The sequence below is a fragment of the Microcaecilia unicolor genome, chromosome 3 (assembly GCF_901765095.1).
Source record: "Microcaecilia unicolor chromosome 3, aMicUni1.1, whole genome shotgun sequence".
NCBI lineage: Eukaryota > Metazoa > Chordata > Amphibia > Gymnophiona > Siphonopidae > Microcaecilia > Microcaecilia unicolor.
Window position 1 is genome coordinate 476837323 of NC_044033.1, and position 23547 is coordinate 476860869.

Consider the following 23547-nt stretch of genomic DNA (forward strand, 5'->3'; position numbering starts at 1 on the left):
AATACTTTAATCCACATAAAAAATCCACTTCATATCTCAATTGGCGCATTTGGAAGAAAGCTGATATATGATCCATTTCCCAGCTGTAAGTGACTATTCCCTTCGATACACCAAAAAATCTTTATAACCTTTCTGAACACTCAAAACTGGATATACATTACTGATACGTTCCACTCTATCTGCAGTAATTATGCAATCTTTCTTAACACTAACTAGTAATATTTCTGAATTTAATTCATCTACTTCCAAATTTTCCAAATGGTGCCACTCGAAGACAACCTCTAAAATATACAAAGCTTTACAGTTATCGGACTTTAAATCCTGCAAATTTAGAGAGTCAAAATGGGAAAAAGAATTGGTCTATTCTGCTAAGACGGTTGACTGGTCAATCTTCTAGTCAAAAAACGATATGTTCCAATATGTCTGCAGTAATTACACAGTCTTATTTTAATCGTTCATAAAACATATTGGATACCTTCAAAACTGGGAAAGATTTCCTCAAATTCTACTCCACCTAAGTGCTGGTCATGCAACCAAACTCCAGGTGACCTATAGCATATGATTTATTACTGCTCCAGTGTTCATCTGTTTTGGGAGGAAATATAGAACAAAATTCCAGATATTATCCCCACTGACAAGCCTAAACTTCTCTCTTTCAACATAGTTGTTCTTAGATCATCATGTCCCAAAATCAAACATACCCAACAAACTGGTTAAATTATTCAATATTACGATGGCTATAGCAACACATCTAATCGTTCTTCATTGGAAAGACAATACCAAATTTAACATATTTGAACGGTGGTCACAACATGTGCAATTCGTAAACACGAAGTTGCCAATACTATTCGCATTCGCAACATTCCTTTTTCTCAGAAAATGTGGTCCCCATTAGATAACTATTGCAATACATCTATTGTTATGGTTAATTAGCTTGTTTTTCTAAACAGCAATATATATCACATTTGTTTGTTAATCCATATACTGTACACAATTTATGTACATTTCATGTTTTTGTATACTTTTATAACTGAAAGTGCAATAAAAATTAAATGATAAAAAAAGAGGAGGTTTGTATAATGGTACAATAGTCTTATAATATTGAACACCTGCTGGACCTTGTCCCTGAAGAGATGGTCACCTGAGCAAAGTACATTAGCAAGACCATCACAGACATCTGGATGGAGACTTGAGGCTTGAAGCCAGGCCAATCTATGTGCGCTAATGGAATAGATGCACTCCTAGATGCTGTATCATAAGGAATCAAAAGTTGTGCACAGTAGGTGTTTTGTGCATCGTTGCAAGTCGTTGAGGAGTGGTATAATAGGTTTTTTGAAGTTGTAGGGTAAGCTGGCAATAGATGGCTGCATAATTTCTAGGAGATCACACAGATATTTTATGATGAATTTCGTGGGGGGAGATCTTAGCAGCAAGCGTGGATGCTTAGAAAGTCTGGTGTGTGAGCGTGTTCGTTAAGAGCACATTGATCAGGTGGATGCACTAGAGGAGTATTTGCCAAATTTTCATTTGAAGGTCTAGAATTACTTTATAGACAGGTTAAGTGGCAATTAGCCTTGGTGTGTTGAGGCACTTCAATACGCCCATGATCTCATTTATTGGGTCACCCTGCACTTGAGGATATTCAGAGCTTTTGCCAATTTGATTTGGAATTTGGGTTATGAAGAGTTTTCTGCAGAAGACTCTGGTTGCAGATCAGGGGCGGGGGTCAAATGGAAGGCCAGGTAATAGGTTCTTTTGAGGAGTGGTGGAGTTTTGGCATTTGCTAATAGTCACAGGTGAGAAGCGTAGCGAGATGGCATTTGGAGCCGAATCCTCAGAGGATACAGAGAATTGTGATTTATGGGTAGGAGGTAGATGGGGATGTCATTATTGTACCTCTGTTCGGCCAAGACTGAATATACAGCAATCAAAACACTGTTTCACCACATTGGATCATCTTGGTGTTTTATCCCTTCCACTTCTGATGTTTGCTTATGCTAGTGTGTCAGAGTACTGATTTTCTTCTTGCTTTTTTGGAGGGCAATGGTCGCCACACAGGAAAATTATGTCTTACCTGGTAATTTCCTATCCATTAATCGCAACAAATGAGTACCTGAACAGTGGGTTGTGTCCATCTACCCGCAGGAAGAAATAGAGGGTAAAGGCCGAACTCTGCTAACACATAGAACAGTCCTTTCCTAAGCCAGCCAGTATTACACCAACAAAACAGTCAAACAAATATAGAACACACACAGTTCTTCCTCATAACAGTCTGGAGAATCAGTAATTTATCCCCTGAACAAAAACTCACAGAACAAAGCCTACAACAACAAAAAACTAGGGCAGGAATACCAGACTCATCCACTGCAGTTAATGGAAAGAAATTTACCAGGTAAGACATAATTCTCCCTTCCATTACATCTAGGGACAGATGAGTCTGGTAGTTCCAAAGGTTTGACACTTCAGAGTATTTGAAATGTAAGAGATTTCCCTCTGCAGTTCTATTCTGTGTATCACCATAGAAACAAACAAATTAAGTACATAAGTACATAAGTAATGCCATACTGGGAAAAGACCAAGGGTCCATCGAGCCCAGCATCCTGTCCACGACAGCGGCCAATCCAGGCCAAGGGCACCTGGCAAGCTTCCCAAACGTACAAACATTCTATACATGTTATTCCTGGAATTTTGGAGTTTTCCAAGTCCGTTTAGTAGCGGTTTATGGACTTGTCCTTTAGGAAACCGTCCAACCCCTTTTTAAACTCTGCTAAGCTAACCGCCTTCACTACTTTCTCCGGCAACGAATTTCAGAGTTTAATTACACGTTGGGTGAAGAAAAATTTTCTCCGATTTGTTTTAAATTTACTACACTGTAGTTTCATCGCATGCCCTCTAGTCCTAGTATTTTTGGAAAGCGTGAACAGACGCTTCACATCCACCTGTTCCACTCCACTCATTATTTTATATACCTCTATCATGTCTCCCCTCAGCCGTCTCTTCTCCAAGCTGTATAGCCCTAGCCTCCTTAGTCTTTCTTCATAGGGAAGTCGTCCCATCCCCGCTATCATTTTAGTCGCCCTTCGCTGCACCTTTTCCAATTCTACTATATCTTTCTTGAGATGCGGCGACCAGAATTGAACACAAAAGCCTGCTGCTTACTAAAGCCGTTTATACTTATGGAGAATAATTTTGTAATAGGTTGACTAGGTTGAGAGGGTAAGGAGGTGACCAATAAAAAAAACAAAAACAAAAAAGACACATAAGCACTTATGTATCATTTATAGGACAAAACCTGCCAATATCACTTCTAAAAAAGGTACCAACACATCGTTTATAAAAGATCAACACAATTACCTGCATTGAAGTGAGGATCATCTTCCATTACTATCACAGCTTCCTCCACTGCATCTAAGGCACTGCCACCATTCTTCAAGATACTATAACCTTTCAAAGCTGCTCGCTTAACTCCTGTGCGATATCCTTCCTCTCGGTCTTTCAAGATAGTGCCTGCTCCACCATGAACCACAATAACAGGCTTCATGTCAGTAAGTCCCACTGAATCAAGGTCCCAACAACCTGTTCAAAAGAAGTAATATAAATTTAACAACTGAGTAATTACACTGAGAAAAAATTGTTCCAATAGCACTGGAAAAATCTATTGTTTTTCCTCACCCCCACAACAGGTGTTGTGTTTTTTATTTTTTTTCTCCATTTTCCAAATACGTTCAGTGGGACTAATCCAAGAAAAATTAAGTTCTGGGACCGCCAAGTTTATTCTCTGCTCTGCCTATCAAATCTGTAATATCGTTGGTATAATCCATCTACCTTTCATAATGCTGAAAAACGTATAGCTGAAAACTGGAAATGTTTGTGTAAAGTGTTCAGCCTCTACAAAAATTTAGAGGTCTAAAATATGCATACCCTAGAAGAGATGAGGGGCAATATCCAGCATGTTATTATTATACAGCACATGAAAAAAAAATGTAAATATAAAGGAAATTCTAGAACAAAAACACCACGAGACGAAGGGCCCTGTTTACTAAGCCATGCTAAAGGCACACTAGCGTTTTTAGCACGTGTTAACCATGTAGATGCCCATAATATTCCTATGGGTGTCTACTCGGTTAGCACGTGCTAAGTTTTAGCATGCACTAAAACACTAGCACATCTTAGTAAACAGAGCCTTAAGAGAACAGAATCAGCCCTAGGAAATATTTTCACAGAAATTGGACACATGGTATGACTTCTGAAGGAAGTCATTGAGAGGTTAAAGAAGTAGCAGATTTCAAAAAGGCCTATATAGGCATAGAGGATCCTTAATTGCAAAAAAAAGTAAATAGACAACAGAAGCATAGCCTAGTAAGCACGCTTAAAGCCCTACTCAAATGATTCAAAAAGATAATCCTGAAGAAATAATGGGTAATTTGTATGGCATTCCCCACATGCACAGAACTCTCCACAGGAAGCAGGAGAGAAAGAACAAGCAACTGCTGTGGCTCTCATGGTTTCCCATAATACAGTCACATGGTTTAAATCAGCAGCCTGATTCCAGGTGATGAGGAAGAGGTCATAGCCTGAGCTGCACCTACTTCCAACTCTTGCCAGCATGCCACCCAGATGAGGAAAAGAGAACTTGGGGGAGAGAGGGGGAGCAAAAGGGAGAATTTAGGAATGAGAGAACTGGGGGACTTCCTGGCAGACACTGGGGAGGAGGGGGTGGACAGGAGAATCCTCAGCGATAGGGAAAGAAGTAAAGCTAGAGGATGAAGAAAGATGGAGATCTTGCCTGGGAAGGGTAAGGAGAGAGAGAGAACATGAGAAGAAAGAGAGAGAAACTGGGGTGGAGGAAAGGGGTGAAGAACTACATAACGTAGAAAGCTGAGAGATGTCCACCTTACAGAATGGGGCAAAGAGAGCTGAGGGTTAAACCTGCTGGGATGAGGAGGGGTTCAAGCTAAATTGGTAAAAGGGCAAGCTGGGGAAGGTGAAACCTGCAGATTGATATTGCCAGGAGAGTTGAGTTCAAAGGAAGAGAAAGGTGAGGGATTGTGAAGTGGGGGGAAAAGATGTGTAAGGCATGCGATAAGGAGGAATCAGGCCTTATGATGGGGGAATTTTGCACAAGAAAAATTTGCGGGTACATTTATAAGGTTATTTTTGTGTGTATGTACTACTACTACTTATTTATTTATTGCATTTGTATCCCACATTTTCCCACCTCTTTGCAGGCTCAATGTGGCTTATAATACATCATGAATAGTGGAAATAAGAAGAGAATAGACGTTTGGTATTACAGAAGGATTTTGGGTTACATGATAATGAAAAACATGATAGTAATATAACAAGAGAACATTTTAAGACAGTTTTGGATACATGTGGGGGAGTTCACATGTGTTAATCTTTGTGGTATGTCCTGTTAAAGAGATGGGTCTTCAGTAGTTTGAGAAAGTTGGTTAGATCATAGATTGTTTTTAGGTTGCGCGGCAGCGCATTCCAGATTTGTGTGCTGATATATGAAAAGGTTGATGTGTGCATTAGTTTGTATTTTAGACCTTTACAGTTGGGGAAATGAAGATTAAGGAATGTGCGAGATGATTTTTTAGCATTCCTGGGTGGTAAGTCTATCAGGTCTGACATGTAGGCTGGGGCTTCGCCGTGAATGATTTTGTGAACTAGGGTGCATATTATGAACGTGATGCGTTCTTTGAGTGGGAGCCAGTGTAACTTTTCTCGTAGGGGTTTAGCACTTTCATATTTTGATTTTCCGAATGAGTCTGGCTGCTGTATTCTGTGCTGTCTGCGTTGTACACTTGTACATGAAGAGACAGTCCCTGCTCGACAGAGCTTACAATCTAATTAGGACAGACAAACAAGAGATAAGGGAATATTAAAGTGAGGATGATAAAATAAGGGTTCTGAACAAGGGTTAGGAGTTAAAAGCAGCATCAAAAAAGTGGGCTTTTAGCTTAGATTTCAAGACGGTCAGAGATGGAACTTGACGTACCGGCTCAGGAAGTCTATTCCAGTCATATGGTGCAGCAAGATAAAAGGAACGGAGTCTGGAGTTAGCAGTGGAGGAGAAGGGTGCAGATAAGAGAGATTTACCCAGTGAACGGAGTTCCCTGGGAGGAATGTAAGGAGAGATGAGAGTGGAGAGGTACTGAGGAGCTGCAGAGTGAATGCACTTATAGGTCAATAAGAGGAGTTTGAACTGTATGCGGAAACAGATAGGAAGCCAGTGAAGTGACTTGAGGAGAGGGCTAATATGAGTGTAACGACCCTGGCGGAATATTAGTCATGCAGCAGAATTTTGAACAGATTGTATGTGCCAATATGTGTGTATAGTGACTCTCATAAAATTATCACACAAGTGTATGCGATGGTATATGGTATAGGCATGTTCCGGGGAAGAATTTAGGCAGAAGCTTGGGCAGATGCTAAATTTCCCAAGCAGGTGTGAAGGTATACAATTTACTAGCACAAATCCTGCAGACGTCACACATATTTTATAAAAACACATATGTTTCTATGATGATTAGTTTAGAAGCACTATTCATAATGCATTAACATCTAAATCCTGATTTTAGGAAACTGGGACATGAACATCCAAAACTGAGGAATGTCCCTATAACAAAGGGGTGTGTTCTGGGCATGTTGTGGACGGCAATAGAACAGCCCAAATATAGGCACTTATTCCTTATTACAGAAAGAGAATGAACATTTATATTCAAAAAGATGGGGCATTGGAATTGAGACCTGATGTACAGCATAGGAGCCAGCTCTGTGGATGCTTGAGCACCCCCAATATTGAACAAACTTTGAATGTGTCCAGGGAGAGGTTATTGCCATTGGGTTCAGCACCCTTAATCATTTTGAAAAGTTGGCTCCTATGATACCCACAATGCCCATGACATCCAGGTTTCAGAAAAAGTGCTCCACTAGAGGGATTAGAGGAGGTCACCTCCTTAATCCCCCTAGAGGCTGTACAAAACCAGGTTTTTTGATTTGACAAAATCCACTGCTCAGTTTCGGTCAAAACCAAAATAAAATTTAAACAAGTCAGTCCCAGACCCCAAACAGCACCCACTCCCGCTTCTGCCATCATTTCAGGCTCTCTTCCCCCACCCCCACCATTGCTTCCCTCATCTCCCCATGACCAGAGCCCCCTTTCTGGGTTCACCTGTCAACCCCTCTCACACACATAAGCCTACCTCAAACCCTGGTGTGTCTAGTGATCTAATCCGAGAAGCAGCGATCTACTGTCGCTCCTGCCTCTGACGTCTCCACCATCAATATGGCTGCCGCTGAAGGTCACAGCAGTCATTTTGAGATTGGAGCCAGCACAGGCATGAGCAATGGGTGATTGTTCCTGCTTTAGTTAGGCCAATAGACCGCCAGGGATCCTAAGATAGGCCCAGGGAGGCAGATGGTTTTGAGTGGAGGGGGAGTTTAGTTTTCAGCCAAAAATACACTGGCATTTTCAGCCAAAACATGGCCAGATTGGAATTTTGGGACAGTTTCAATGCTGAAGCATCCCCCAGTAGTTGGTGTCCCTCCCCCCTCGCTCAAAAAGAAAACTTTCAGGAGATACTGGGCTCTGTGCTAACTTTAGGAAAAATAAAAGCATTCATGTTTCAAAAATGACTAACAAATGTTTATGTTCCAGCATATAAACTTTTTATAATTGCCAGTTCATAGAACAGATGAATGTTTCTGCCTCTCTGTGGCAGCATGTTCCTTCGTTTTCCTCTTGATATTTTAGATGTTTATATGTTTCTAAAATGGCTGTTCCTATCACACATTGCCAATGCATGAACATCCACTTCTCAATGTAGTTTAGCACAGGCTCTACCTTGGCAGATCCTGTTCTAAGATACTAGAGAAACCTGAGTCATCTAGGTCAGGGCATCTCAAATCCCATTTGTAGGTCCTTTCTAAAATGCCACTCTATGTGTCTTTATAAAACAGGCTGCAAAGAGACACTTTTTTGTCCTTTCAACCTAGGTTCCTTTTTTAAAATATTTTTATTAACAGCAAAAGGAATAACAGAAAATATTCCACCAAAAGGACTTGTGTATAAGTTACAACATTTCCAGCATAAACCAATTTTGAAAAAAGGTGTATATTTCAAACCTATGCCACCCATCTAAATACCCAACAATCCAAATTAAAAATATGACTTATGGTTTGCTCTCCAGCCATTTGTGCCAACCAAAAAAATTAATACCCCCTGCTCCAGAACCCCTTCCCAATAATCCCCCAACTCTTCCTCTTCCCTCCCCATTCTCCATGCCAAAATTCCCAGAGTGTTCTACACGAGTAGATCTAAAGATTACAACTTAAAGGTTCTACAATGCACTTCCAGCATTATCAAGAAACTAGTAAAAAAGGCCCGTTTCTGACACAAATGAAACGGGCGCTAGCAAGGTTTTCCTCGGAGTGTGTATGTTTGGGAGAGTGTATGTGAGAGTGACTGTTTGAGAGTCAGAGTGAAAGTGTGAGTGTGTGAGAGAGAGAGTGAGTCTCTCCCTGAGCCCTGCCCTCCCAATCCATGGCCATCCATGTTTCTCTGTCACCTGCCCCCTCCATTCATCCCTATCCTGCATTTCCCCTCTCTGCCTGAGGCCTGCCCTGCAATGCATATCCATCCATGCCCATCTGTCCCCTCCATTCATCCCTATCCAGCAATTCCCCTCTCCCTGAGTCCTGCCCTTCCAATCCATGCCCATCCATGCTCCTCTGTCACCTGGCCCCTCCATTCATCACTATCCAGCAATTGCCCTCTCTCCCTTAGGCCTGCCCTGCAATCCATATCCATCCATGCCCATCTGTCCCCTCTATTCATCCCTATCCAGCAATTTCCCTCTCTCCCTGAGTCCTGCCCTCCCAATCCATGCCCATCCATGCTCCTCTGTCCCCTGCCCCCTCCATTCATCCATTTCCAGCAATTCCCCTCTCTCCATGGGCACTGCCCCCTCCATTCATCCCTATCCAGCATTTCCCCTCTCTGCCTGAGGCCTGCCCTGCAATCCATATCCATCCATGCCCATCTGTCCCCTCCATTCATCCCTATCCAGCAAGTCCCCTCTCCCTGAGTCCTGCCCTTCCAATCCATGCCCATCCATGCTCCTCTGTCACCTGGCCCCTCCATTCATCCCTATCCAGCAATTGCCCTCTCTGCCTGAGGCCTGCCCTGCAATCCATATGCATCCATGCCCATCTGTCCCCTCCATTCATCCCTATCCAGCAATTCCCCTCTCTCCCTGAGCCCTGCCCTCCCAATCCATGCTCCTCTGTCCCCTGGCCCCTCCATTCATCCCTTTCCAGCAATTCCCCTCTCTCCCTGAGCCCTGCCCTCCCAATCCATGGCCATCCATGTTTCTCTGTCACCTGCCCCCTCCATTCATCCCTATCCAGCATTTCCCCTCTCTGCCTGAGGCCTGCCCTACAATCCATATCCATCCATGCCCATCTGTCCCCTCCATTCATCCCTATCCAGCAATTCCCCTCTCCCTGAGTCCTGCCCTTCCAATCCATGCCCATCCATGCTCCTCTGTCACCTGGCCCCTCCATTTTTCCCTATCCAGCATTTCCCCTCTCTGCCTGAGGCCTGCCCTGCAATCCATATCCATCCATGCCCATCTGTCCCCTCCATTCATCCCTATCCAGCAATTCCCCTCTCCCTGAGTCCTGCCCTTCCAATCCATGCCCATCTGTCCCCTCCATTCATCCCTTTTCAGCAATTTCCCTCTTTCCCTGAGCCCTGCCCTCCCAATCCATGCTCCTCTGTCCCCTGCTGCCTCCATTCATCCTTTTCTAGCAAGTCCCCTCTCTCCCTTCCATGGCCCCTCCTCGATGCTCCTCTCTCTCCCATGTCCCAGCCTGGCCCGCCCTCTTCTCCCCCCCCTTCGCATCCATGCATCCCTTTTTTGTTTTTTTTATTCTTTTTAACTTTACCTCCGTGGCGTTTCCGGCAGCGAAGCGTCAGGGAAGGAGGCGGCGCTCCTGACGTCTAGCTTTCCCTTCGCTGTGTTCCGCCTTTTTTTGAAGGCGGAACACAGCGAAGGGAAGGCTAGACGTCAGGAGCGCCGCCTCCTTCCCTGACGCTTCGCTTCCGGATTTGTTTGTTTAGACGCGAGGGCGGGGCAGAGACGGCTGGGTGGCTTCACACCAAGAACGCCACGAACCCTACAGCCAGGGACTCAGGGAGTGACGTCAGATGGCTTCAGAACGTTGTCCTCATTAGAACGTTCACGGTGCGTTTTATTATATTAGATTAGATGTTTCAACAAAAGACCATGTGATCCACAATTTGGAAGCATTTTTAGCATCCAATAATTCCATTTTCATTAAATAATGCTCATTTTTCCATCGAGTTATAGTGGGAGGATTCGAGTTTCTTCAGTGATACAAAATACATTTCTTAGCTAACAGACAAGCTTTCTGGATTAATCTATGTCTCCCCTCCTTCTTATATAAAGATGGTTGACCCATATTGTCGAATAATAAAAGATTTGCTCGAAAGAGCAATGGCCAGCTTATGATGACTTTTTAATAACAAAGGACATTCTCCCCCCAAAAAGTTAATTGTACTACATTCCCAAAACATATGAGCCACATTTTCCTGGCATTGCACATATTTTGGACATTCCCTCCTAGTACAGAATCCAGTTCAAAAAGCTTGTCTAGGTGACACAAGAGTCTCGCTAAACCTTTGTATTGATCCTGAAGTGTAGCAGATCAGATAAAAATTTCAGTCGTTCATCAGTAAATGCAAGTCATCTTCCATAAGATTGGGTTTAGTAGTAAAATCATCGAGCCATTTATCGGCTAATTTATCTGGAGTCCACTGCGTAGACATGCTTTGCACCACCTTTTGATATAGAGTAATTGGTGCTCTAGCGGGTCTGTGAAAAAGCAGTCTCTTGCATTGAGTCTCAGGTGTCCTCCAAAGAGTGAATATAATGTTGAAGACACAGATAGTTGAACCATAAGTACATAAGTAGTGCCATACTGGGAAAGACCAAAGGTCCATCTAGCCCAGCATCCTGTCACCGACAGTGGCCAATCCAGGTCAAGGGCACCTGGCACGCTCCCCAAACGTAAAAACATTCCAGACAAGTTATACCTAAAAATGCGGAATTTTTCCAAGTCCATTTAATAGCAGTCTATGGACTTGTCCTTTAGGAATCTATCTAACCCCTTTTTAAACTCCGTCAAGCTAACCGCCCGTACCACGTTCTCCGGCAACGAATTCCAGAGTCTAATTACACGTTGGGTGAAGAAAAATTTTCTCCGATTCGTTTTAAATTTACCACACTGTAGCTTCAACTCATGCCCTCTAGTCCTAGTATTTTTGGATAGCGTGAACAGTCGCTTCACATCCACCCGATCCATTCCACTCATTATTTTATACACTTCTATCATATCTCCCCTCAGCCGTCTCTTCTCCAAGCTAAAAAGCCCTAGCCTTCTCAGCCTCTCTTCATAGGAAAGTCGTCCCATCCCCACTATCATTTTCGTCGCCCTTCGCTGTACCTTTTCCAATTCTACTATATCTTTTTTGAGATACGGAGACCAGTACTGAACACAATACTCCAGGTGCGGTCGCACCATGGAGCGATACAACGGCATTATAACATCCGCACACCTGGACTCCATACCCTTCCTAATAACACCCAACATTCTATTCGCTTTCCTAGCCGCAGCAGCACACTGAGCAGAAGGTTTCAGTGTATCATCGACGACGACACCCAGATCCCTTTCTTGATCCGTAACTCCTAACGCGGAACCTTGCAAGACGTAGCTATAATTCGGGTTCCTCTTACCCACATGCATCACTTTGCACTTGTCAACATTGAACTTCATCTGCTACTTGCACGCCCAATCTCCCAGTCTCGCAAGGTCCTCCTGTAATCGTTCACATTCCTCCTGCGACTTGACGACCCTGAATAATTTTGTGTCATCGGCGAATTTAATTACCTCACTAGTTATTCCCATCTCTAGGTCATTTATAAATACATTAAAAAGCAACGGACCCAGCACAGACCCCTGCGGGACCCCACTAACTACCCTCCTCCACTGAGAATACTGGCCACGCAATCCTACTCTCTGCTTCCTATCTTTCAACCAGTTCTTAATCCATAATAATACCCTACCTCCAATTCCATGACTCTGCAATTTCTTCAGGAGTCTTTCGTGCGGCACTTTGTCAAACGCCTTCTGAAAATCCAGATATACAATATCAACCGGCTCCCCATTGTCCACATGTTTGCTTACCCCCTCAAAAAAATGCATTAGATTGGTGAGGCAAGACTTCCCTTCACTAAATCCGTGCTGACTTTGTCTCATCAGTCCATGTTTTTGTATATGCTCTGCAATTTTATTCTTAATAATAGCCTCCACCATCTTTCCCGGCACCGACGTCAGACTCACCGGTCTATAATTTCCCGGATCTCCTCTGGAACCCTTCTTAAAAATCGGAGTAACATTGGCTACCCTCCAGTCTTCCGGTACTACACTCGATTTTAGGGACAGATTGCATATTTCTAACAGTAGCTCCGCAAGTTCATTTTTTAGTTCTATTAATACTCTTGGATGAATACCATCAGGTCCCGGTGATTTACTACTCTTCAGCTTGCTGAACTGACCCATTACATCCTCCAAGGTTACAGAGAATTCGTTTAGTTTCTCCGACTCCCCCGCTTCAAATATTCTTTCCGGCACCGGTGTCCCCCCCAAATCCTCCTCGGTGAAGACCGAAGCAAAGAATTCATTTAATTTCTCTGCTACGGCTTTGTCCTCCCTGATCGCCCCTTTAACACCATTTTCGTCCAGCGGCCCAACCGACTCTTTTTAATGTATCTAAAAAAATTTTTACTATGTATTTTTGCTTCCAACGCTAATTTCTTCTCAAAGTCCTTTTTTGCCCTCCTTATCTCCGCTTTGCATCTGGCTTGGCATTCCTTATGATCTATCCTGTTACTTTCAGTTGGTTCTCTTCTCCACTTTCTGAAGGATTGTTTTTTGGCTCTAATGACTTCCTTTATCTTACTGTTTAGCCACGCCGGCTGACGTTTAGTCTTTTTTCCCTTTTTTCTAATACGTGGAATATATTTGTCCTGAACCTCCACTGCACAGAAAAATCTGTTTGCGGTTCAGTAAAACATTTACACGTACTATCCTCGGTAACGAGATCTGCAACTTGGTGGGCTTCCCCTTGGATACAAAATGTAAACGTCGTTGACTCAGATCTGGATCAAGTCTACATTTCTCACCAATGGGAGCAATGGTGTGATATGAGGCACCTTTTTATAAAAAAAAATTACTCTCACGAGTGCAAAATTGAGTAGAAATTTAAAAATATTCCCCACCCCTGATATTCAGTGCTATTTAACTAGCCAGGAATGGCTCCTAGCCGGTTAAATAGCACTTAACCAGCTAGCCATGAATATTCAGTGAGAGATAGCCAGTTATCTTGTGCTGAATATTCACGGTCAGAACTTAGCGGCTAACCAGTTATATCAAACGATATAACCTGCTACCCGCAAATATTCAGCGCATCGCTGGCTAAGTCTGGCAGCCAAATCAGGCTACACAAATAGCAGGCCTCTCTTTCAATGCTATAATCTTAACCGGCCAGCGTTTAATGCTGCCTTGGCTGGTTACGTTTATAGCAGCCAAATATAAACCAGATATTCAATGCCAGTCAGCGGAAATGGCCCGGCACTGAATATCTGGGATCACCACTGACCGCAGGAGTTAGCCAGGCTGCCTCCTGCAGTCTGAATATCAGCCCCACTGTGTGAAAATTATTTGAGCAGAATTCCTCCAAGAGTGTGCCTGGCTACCATAATGAATGGCAAGTAGGTAATACTAAAATATTACCTCCAGCACTAACTAAGTTCTATGCTCTTGAGTCATTACCAGGATATCTAGCCAACATCGTGATGGCAGCCAGCTTACTGCTGGAGAGATAATGCTGCTGAGTAGATTTCCTTCATGTATACAGCTGCCTCAAGAATAAATCAGAGTGAGCTGGCTATCTACTGGAATTCTGTCTACAGACATGCTCATCAGCAGCAAGGAACAGAATACAGCAGACAAAGAAAGTGAACCACCGAGTCTTGACCAAAGCCAAGAGCAGAACATATTCTGGATACTAATTCCTTTCGTCTGAATGACGATCAGTTTGGAACAGGTTTGCTAATGTTCAAACAAACCAGACAGACTTCAGCCATACAAGGAATTTCTGCCTCCATGCAAAATAAAACCATAAGAATTTACCATCCATGGGCGTACACAATTTTTCCTTACAAGTAAGCAGAGCTTTACTAACTGGCCAGTTCCAACTCCAGTAGCAGCTACAACTTGATCTTACGCTCCGCCTAAACCAAGCAATCAGCTGAGTGAGAGAGTTCCTGTTTTCACAGTAGCTAGACAGAAATGTGTTTCTATGTGCTGCTGGCTTACTACAGGATTTTGTGATATCAAATTTTATTCCGAACTTAATGTACCACTTGAGAGATCAAAGTGGTTTACAAAAATTATAACAAGAAAAAGAAAACAGAGGAACTACAATAATACAAGAGAGAGGATTAACAGCCTTAGAGAACTATAGAGAGCCAAGAAAGTTTATAAGCAACACTGTGAAAATTACTGGTGGGAATTCTGGTTTGTTTTCTTTGGGACGAGGAACCAGACAGGGTTGTCCGCTTTCGCCCTTGTTGTTTGCTCTGGCGATGGAACCACTAGCAGCGGCTATACAAGAAAATGGAGATATCAGTGGGGTAAGGGTGGGAGCCCGGGAGCATAAAATTGCGCTATTTGCGGATGACGTACTGTTGTCATTGACCAAGCCTTTGATTTCACTTCCCAACCTGATGAAGGAAATAGAGCAATATTCGCGGGTCTCTGGCTATAAGCTGAATGCTTCTAAGTCCACGGGACTGGTAGTGGGGCTTCCTTCACAGGTGAGGGAAACATTGAAAACATCTTTTGCTTTTAAGTGGTCAGATAGAGATATACGGTACCTAGGGGTTCGGATTCCAGGGGACTTGTCGGAGTTGTTTGTTGTTAACTATCCGGCTCTTCAGAAGTTTTTACAAAGAGATTTGGATAGTTACTACTACTACTACTACTACTATTTAGCATTTCTATAGCGCTACAAGGCATACGCAGCGCTGCACAAACATAGAAGAAAGACAGTCCCTGCTCAAAGAGCTTACAATCTAATAGACAAAAAATAAATAAAGTAAGCAAATCAAATCAATGTGAACGGGAAGGAAGAGAGGAGGGTAGGTGGAGGCGAGTGGTTACAAGTGGTTACGAGTCAAAAGCAATGTTAAAGAGGTGGGTTTTCAGTCTAGATTTAAAGGTGGCCAAGGATGGGGCAAGACGTAGGGGCTCAGGAAGTTTATTCCAGGCGTAGGGTGCAGCGAGACAGAAGGCGCGAAGTCTGGAGTTGGCAGTAGTGGAGAAGGGAACAGATAAGAAGGATTTATCCATGGAGCGGAGTGCACGGGAAGGGGTGTAGGGAAGGACGAGTGTGGAGAGATACTGGGGAGCAGCAGAGTGAATACATCTATAGGTTAGTAGAAGAAGTTTGAACAGGATGCGAAAACGGATAGGGAGCCAGTGAAGGGTCTTGAGGAGAGGGGTAGTATGAGTAAAGCGACCCTGGCGGAAGATGAGACGGGCAGCAGAGTTTTGAACCGACTGGAGAGGGGAGAGGTGACTAAGCGGGAGGCCAGCAAGAAGCAGATTGCAGTAGTCTAAACGAGATGTGACAAGGGTGTGGATGAGGGTTTTGGTAGAGTGCTCGGAAAGAAAGGGGCGGATTTTACGGATGTTGTAAAGAAAGAAACGACAGGTCTTGGCGGTCTGCTGGATATGAGCAGAGAAGGAGAGAGAAGAGTCAAAGATGACCCCAAGGTTTCGAGCTGAGGAGACAGGGAGAATGAGAGAGCCATCAACAGAAATAGAAAACGGGGGGAGCGGGGAGGTGGGTTTGGGGGGGAAAATGAGAAGCTCGGTTTTGGTCATATTTAATTTCAGGTGGCGTTGAGACATCCAGGCAGCAATGTCAGACAAGCACGCTGAAACTTTGGTTTGGATGCACGGTGAGATATCAGGGGTAGAAAGGTAGATTTGGGAGTCATCAGCATAGAGATGGTAGGAAAAGCCATGGGATGAGATTAATGAACCAAGGGAAGAAGTGTAGATAGAAAAGAGGAGGGGACCAAGAACAGAACCCTGAGGTACGCCGACAGGCAGAGGGATAGAAGTAGAAGAGGATCCACCAGAGTGAACACTAAAGGTGCGGAGGGAGAGGTAGGAAGAGAACCAGGAAAGGACAGAGCCCTGGAATCCAAGTGAGGACAGGGTATCGAGAAGTATGTTGTGATCGACAGTGTCAAAAGCAGCGGAAAGATCAAGAAGAATGAGGATGGAATATTGACCTCTGGATTTAGCCAGTAATAGGTCATTGGAGACTTTAGTAAGCGCAGTTTCGGTTGAGTGGAGAGGGCGAAAACCAGATTGTAATGGGTCAAGAATAGCATGTGAGGAGAGAAAATCAAGGCAGCGGCGGTGAACAGCACGCTCAAGTAATTTGGAGAGAAAAGGAAGGAGGGAGATGGGTCGGTAATTAGAGGGACAAGTAGGGTCAAGTGAAGGCTTCTTAAGGAGAGGTGTGACCACAGCATGTTTAAAGGCAGCAGGGACAGTCGCAGTGGAAAGTGAGAGGTTGAGAATGTGACAGATAAAAGGAATAAGAGTAGGAGAGATGGCATTAAGAAGGTGGGTGGGAATGGGATCAGAGGAACAGGTGGTACATTTCGAGGAAGAAAGGAGAAGTGTAGTTTCCTCAATAGTAACTTCAGGAAAGGAGGAAAGGGAATGAGGGGAAGGAGAGAGAGGGGAACGGACTAGTGGAGGGAGAGGTGGTGAGGTAGAGAAAGCAAGGTTTATCTTTTGAACCTTGTTGTGAAAGAATTCAGCAAGGGTCTGAGGAGATAATGAAGGGGGAGTTGGGGGAGGGGGCACCTTGAGGAGAGAGTTCAATGTGGTGAAGAGAAGTCGAGGATTAGAGCCAAGAGAGTTGGTCAGTTGGATATAATAATCCTGTTTGGCACGTAAAAGAGCAGATTGGAAGGAGGTCAGCATGAACTTAAAGTGTAAGAAATCAGCAAGGGCCCGAGATTTCCGCCAGAGGCGTTCGGCGGAGCGGGTACAGGAACGTAGGTAGCGGATATTAGAATTCAGCCAAGGTTGGGGTTTTGTACGCCTTACAGGGCGGGTCATCAAAGGTGCAAGAGTGTCTAAGGCAGAGGATAGAGTATTGTTGTAAGAAGAAACAGCCTCGTTGACAGACGTGGATGGTGCCACAGTAGAGAGGAGGTTTGAAACATGGGAGGATAGAGATGAAGGGTCAATATCGTGAAGATTCCTAGATAAATTAGATAGGATAGGACGGGACTGGGAGGGAGGAGATTTAAGTGTGAAAGTTATAAGATGGTGATCAGAGAGGGGAAGATCAGAGGCATGGAAACTAGAGGGTGAACAGTTGGAGGAGAAGATGAGATCAAGACAGTGACCATTTTGATGAGTGGGGGAGGTGGAGCATAGTTGGAGATTAAAGTAGGATGTTAAAGCGAGTAACTTGGAAATATAAGAGTTGGAAGGATCATTAGCAGGAATATTAAAGTCACCAAGGATGAGAGAGGGGGAGGAAGGATCATGGAAGAAGGCAAGCCAGGCGTCAAAGTCACTGAGAAAGGATGAAAGGGACTTATCAGGGGGACGATAAATGACCGCTATTCGAAGAGGCAGAGGAGAGAAAAGGCGGATAGAGTGGACTTCAAAGGAGGAAAAACAGTGAGATTGAGGTGGAAGAAGGGGTTGAAATCTGGAGGAGGGAGAGAGAAGTAGTCCAACACCGCCCCCACGGCCAGCAGGGCGAGGAGTATGTGAAAATAGATAACCGCCATGGCACAGGGCTGCGACTGAAACAGAGTCATCAGGGCAGAGCCAGGTTTCTGTTATGGCGAGCAGATGGAGGTGACGCGAGATAAAGAGGTCCTGGATATAGGGGAGTTTGTTACAGATAGAGCGGGCATTCCATAGGGCGCAAGAGAAGGGCAGAGAAGAGGAGGGGAGTAGAGGAATAGAGATGAGGTTAGAGAGGTCACGGTGAGATCTGTAGAGTTGGGATAATAGTTGGTGAGGAGGGCCAGGATTGGGATTGATGTCACCAGCTGAGAGTAAGAGAAGGAGTAAAAGAGAGCGGAGGAGAGTAGGAGAGGTGTGGCCACGAAGGCGTCGAAGGCGAGAGGTATTTAGGTGGAATGGGGAAGGCAAAATGGAGGGAAGAAAGACGGAGATTAAAAGCCAAGAGGGAGGAAGAGGGTAGGAGAGAAGGTGAGGTGATGAAGTCAATGGATGGGAAGTGAGTTCCTGTAGCGCAGAGAGGTAGGGGGTGAGGGAAAAGATTAGGAAGGGACAGAGCTAGGAAGAGAATGTGAATAGGGGCCATAAACGATTAAGGTACTTTAGCAACTGGAAAAGATTAGATACAAAGAGAAAAATGCCCCGCGCGCCGTTAGGCGCGCGGCACCTAGAGCGGAGGCCCTGAGTGGATCGGGGTGGACTTGGGTGTCACCCCGGAGAAGGCTGTAAGGATATGCAGATGAGCTGCAAGTCCTCCACAGCACCTGAAAGGCAGCCGGTGGTAGAGGTGGGCACCTCTCAGCTGAGGAAAGGCTTACCAGGGGTTAGGCCGAAGCCAGCATTCCTCCCCCTGAGGGGTTGTCTTGGTTAGGAAGGGTTGCAGCGATTAAAATGAACATCTTACCGCGCTTGCTGTATTTGTTTCAGGTTTTACCTTTGCAGGTTTCCCGGTCCTTCTTGTCTAAATTGCAAGACATGCTGATCCGTTTTATATGGAATCAGAAGAGGCCGCATTTGCCAAGAGCCTTATTATATAAGAGTACGCGGGCAGGGGGGATTGGGGGTACCTAATTTGTTCTGGTACTACTGTGCGGCACAGGCTAGATCAGCGGTGGAATGGTTTAGGAGGGAGGCTCACAAATTGTGGGTGCATATTGAACAGTCACTGATAGGTGTTCGTCGGTTGGGACATTTAATGTGGCTCCCATAAACACAGAGGACAGGTCACTCTGTTTCCGCCAATGGTGGAGGCCACCTTTTATTACTGGGATCTTATGTTTCCGGAGGGCCGCCCTCTGGTTTCAGGTTTGGCGCCAATTGTGGACAATCCTTTGTTTGAGCTGGGGGTGGGAGGCATGCCCTTTGGCCGGTGGGTGGCCTCCGGATTGGATATGCTAGGACAGTTGCATGTTGGTGAGGAATTGATTCCTTTTGAGACATTAATGGGAGATTATAGACTTGAAGCTAATGACCATTACAGATACTTGCAGTTGAAACATTTCTTAAAGAGCGATGACCAATGACGAGTTTATATTATTGCTATATTAGGTGAATGTAGTCACTGAGCTTTGTTCGCCAATACGGTGAACATAAGAACTGATCAAAGGTCCATTAAGCCCAGGTTACTGTCATGCCCTAGGTAGGATGGAAGGTGAGCTCCTAAGTCTCCTCAAGAAGAGAGACAGTCAACTTCACCTGGCTCAACTGCTGTTCCCAAGGAGCTGAGCCCCCAGGTTCAAGCGGCCATCAGGGCTTCCCAGAATTGGCAACAAATTACAGTGTTTAATTACACATTGAGTGAAGAAATATTTTCTCTAATATTTATTTATTTTAGGCATTTGTATCCCACACTTTCCCGCCCATGGGCAGGCTCAATGTGGCTTACATTAGTTCAAAAGGCTAACAGCAGTATAAAAGGACACTTCAATCTAGTAATAGACAAACAGACACATTAAGGGCGAGGTAGTTGGTGGGGAGAGACAGAGGGAGAGAAGTGAGAGAGGAGGTAAGGAATGCAGTATGGTCGCATAACATAATGGGTCAGAAAACATTAAGGCAGTGCGGAGCTGCAGTGTAAGCTGTCCTGAATAAAGCGGTCTTCAGGGAGATTCTGAAAGCCTGTTGTTCGGAGGTAGCTTTTACTGAGTTTGGCAAACCATTCCACAAACGTGCACTGATGTAGGGAAAGGTAGATGCGTGGCTGGTTTTATACTTGAGGCCACTGCACGAGGGGTAGTGGAGATATAAATAGGATCGGGAAGATTTGCTCAAGTTCCTTGGTGGCAAGAGGATAAGATTATCCATATAAGCTGGAGCTTCGCCGTGAAGGATTTTGTGCACCAGGGCGCAAATTTTGAATGTTATACGTTCCTTGACAGGTAGCCAGTGCAGTTTTTCTCGTAGTGGTCTGAGCTGACGAACTTCGATTTACCATAGATCAATCTTGCAGCGGTATTTTGGGCAGTCTGTAATTTTTTAAGAAGTAGTTCCATGCACCAGGGGCGTATCTGAAAGTCGGTGGTAGCGGGGGCCGGAGCCAGAGTGAGTGCAGCGACATCAGACTCCGAAAGTGGATTGAGGTAGCAGCGCCAGCTTCTTTGAACAGCACGGAGTGACGGAGCCTAGGACGAAGAAGAACTTAAAAGCGGCAGGAGGAAGCGGACCTCAGCTGGCGGGGGTTGGGGTCCCCCGCCAGCAAAGGTACCCACGGCAACGGCGGGGGAGAGCTGGCGGCAATAGGGGGGTCCAGGGCAAAATCTGCGGGGGCGCAGGTCCCTGTGGCCCCACGCAGATACGCCCCTGCCATGCATCCTGCATAGATACCATTGCAGTAATCAAGATGACTCAAAACAAGAGACCGCACTAAATTGCAAAATACTTCTCTAGGGAAAAAAGGTTTTATACGCTTCAGTTTCCAAAGAGAGAAGAATGCTTTTTTCACGGCTGCATTAGTGTGATCTATTAGAGTTAGATTTCTGTCAAGTATTACTCCTAGAATTTTCAGAGACGTAGCTTCATTGCGTGCACTAGCATTTTTGGAAAGAGTAAACAAGTGAGAGAGACAAAGGCATTATAACGTCCTCATTTTTGTTTTCCATTCCTTTCCTAATAATGATTAGCAGACAGCATACTACCACAGAACCGTTTCCAGGATCGCTGCCATTGAACCAAGACCCTGAAGGTAGTCCCACGCCCATGTAGCCTTCAGGGCACACAGATGGCAGGGCAGCTGTGAAATTTGTACTTACTTGTGGGTAAGAAACATCCTCCCACCAAATGTATCAAAGAGGATTCCCACTTTGAATGCTTTGATTTTGAAATTTCCATAATGATATCAAAGAACATAATTCATAATAGAACAGCACATCCAAGAATCCCCTCCACAACTAGAGGAGAAAGGAAAGAAACCCATACAATAAACATTCGCCAATAGCTAAGCGCTAATATAGATGAAGCCTGCACTCTCTCATTAAGTGGTAGATGCTGACCGTGCTTTCCACAAAAACAGTTACTAACAGAATGCAGTAATCTATGTAAATTACTGCTGAATAAGAATAATCTACAGCTCATTGTGAAATGTCCATCTTCCTGTCAGTGCATGAACAGTGATTGTCTCATGCACTAATAAGAAAGGGGACATTTTAAAAAATAAACTAAAAAAAAAAAGCCACATCTGCAAAATCCATGGTAGCCTAGCAGTTCCTCGACCCAATCTCCTTCCCTCCCCCTACACACAGTTTTCTATCAACCTCTTTCAGTCCCACAGGACCCCCCTCCCTCAACTTAGAAACAAAAAGCCCTGGTAGTCTAATGGTCCCCCACCTTCGCGCCCAATCCATTCCCCTCACCCCACCTCTGATTTAAAACCAAAAAGCTCTTGTAATCTAGTGCCCCCCCTCCCTTCCCCTGAACTCCATGCTACTTCATTAAAAAAAAAATCCCTAATCTCTAGCAGGACCCCCTCCTATCCTCCCTCCCATCCCCCTGCCCCCCCTATGTACATCAGCACAGTTAATTTGTAAACTGCTGTGATCTTTTTTTTTTTACCTAAGTATAAAAAAAAATATCTTATAACAAACATCAGGAAGTACTCTTTCACAGAAAGGTTGGTGGATGCATGGAATGCCCTCCCGGAGAAGGTTGCGAAGGCAAGAACGTTGATGCATGCAATTAACACAGATGATCCCTATATAATTAACACAAAACTTAAATGACCTCATAACTGGAGCGAGCTTTGACAGCAGCTTCAGAGTTGGGAAGACTAATACTGGGTGTGTGGGGGTGGGGTGGGGTGGGGATCAGGATCACTTCTGCAGAATTTAGCACCTCCAATCTTTTTCAAATGTTGGGTACTATGTAAGCTCTTTGAGCAGGGACTGTCTTTTTTGTGTTTGGTGTACAGTGCTGCGTATGCCTTGTAGCGCTATAGAAATGATAAATAGTAGTAGTACTATGATTTATGTGGTCTCAGCGAGTTCTCTTGCTGTATTAGCAGCTCTTCCGAGAAAGGTAGGGACTTTGTGCAACTTCTATAGCAGTCAGTCCCAGTGCTGCAGACCACACAGAAAAGGACAGTCTTCCCTGCCCACAACGAGAAAGAAAAATTATCTTGGGATTTTCTAAGATACTGCCTATAACAAATATTAAGTGAGCAACAAAAACCCACACCAACACAGCTGTTCCACAGCCCCCTAACTAAAATAGAGCACCAGCCAGACACTCCAGGGCCATTGCAAATGTATTGCATGCCCTATAATCAAACCTTCATCCTTACATCCCCCTCAATCATCTTGCAGGTCCCTGCCCTCCCTGAAGATGTATAAGTGCACTAAAATGTAATATTTAAAAGCATGTCAAGTATCACACAAAAATTATGAGGATAATTGCTAAAGGCCACTTACACACATAAATGAGCAATTTGAAAATGGGCCATTTCATCCTGCAGATAGAAGTGATACTGATGGTTCTTTGAGTTTGTGTGGTTTTTGGAATCTATTGTTTTGTTCTGACTACAGCTGTTATTTGCTGCCCCAGGCAACCACCTAGTTTTGCCTAATAGTTGGACCAGCCTTTCACACAGCTTCCCAGAATAAAAATGCAGCAGATAAAGCCAGAGAACCCCGGGCAGGCATAAGTAAGGCTGTTGCATTCTCAAGAGAGTGCACCTTATGCCTAAGGCTACCAACTGAATCCAGTCCTGGGTTCCAGTGCATACTGGGTGCTATAGCTTACATTTCCGTTTTGCATTCCTTAAGACAGAGGTAGGCAATTCCAGTCCTCGAGAGCCCGAGGCAGGTCAGGTTTTCAGGATATCCACAATGAATATGCAGGAGATAGATCTATCTCCTGCATATTCATTGTGGATATCCTGAAAACCTGACCTGCTTACAGCTCTCGAGGACCGGAGTTGCCTACCTCTGCCTTAAGAAAAGCAAGACCACAACTTCCACCATACACTGGGGTAAATCCAGGACTGGATCCAGTTGATAGCCTTAGGCATAAGTCCTCAGAATGCAACAATCAAAAACCTGCTTCCTAGCTACTATAAAAAAAAAAATCAAAGGGCTTATGCTTTTAGCTCTCTCATAATTCCAATTC

At 44.4% G+C, this 23547-nt stretch overlaps 1 protein-coding gene across 5 annotated transcripts in view; it reads right to left on the reverse strand.

Annotated features, from left to right (window-relative positions):
- Positions 1-23547, reverse strand: part of ASRGL1 (asparaginase and isoaspartyl peptidase 1) — a 107780-nt gene that overhangs the window by 83621 nt on the left and 612 nt on the right. For 4 of the 5 annotated variants that reach the window (XM_030199016.1, XM_030199014.1, XM_030199017.1 and 1 more), the window contains exon 2: positions 3355-3576. In XM_030199016.1, coding sequence (XP_030054876.1) covers positions 3355-3541 — 187 coding nt within the window. In that variant the 5' untranslated portion in view covers positions 3542-3576. Of the gene's footprint in view, positions 1-3354; positions 3577-9957; positions 9994-23547 lie in introns of those variants that run through there. The other variant, XM_030199013.1, reaches the window with a different exon arrangement.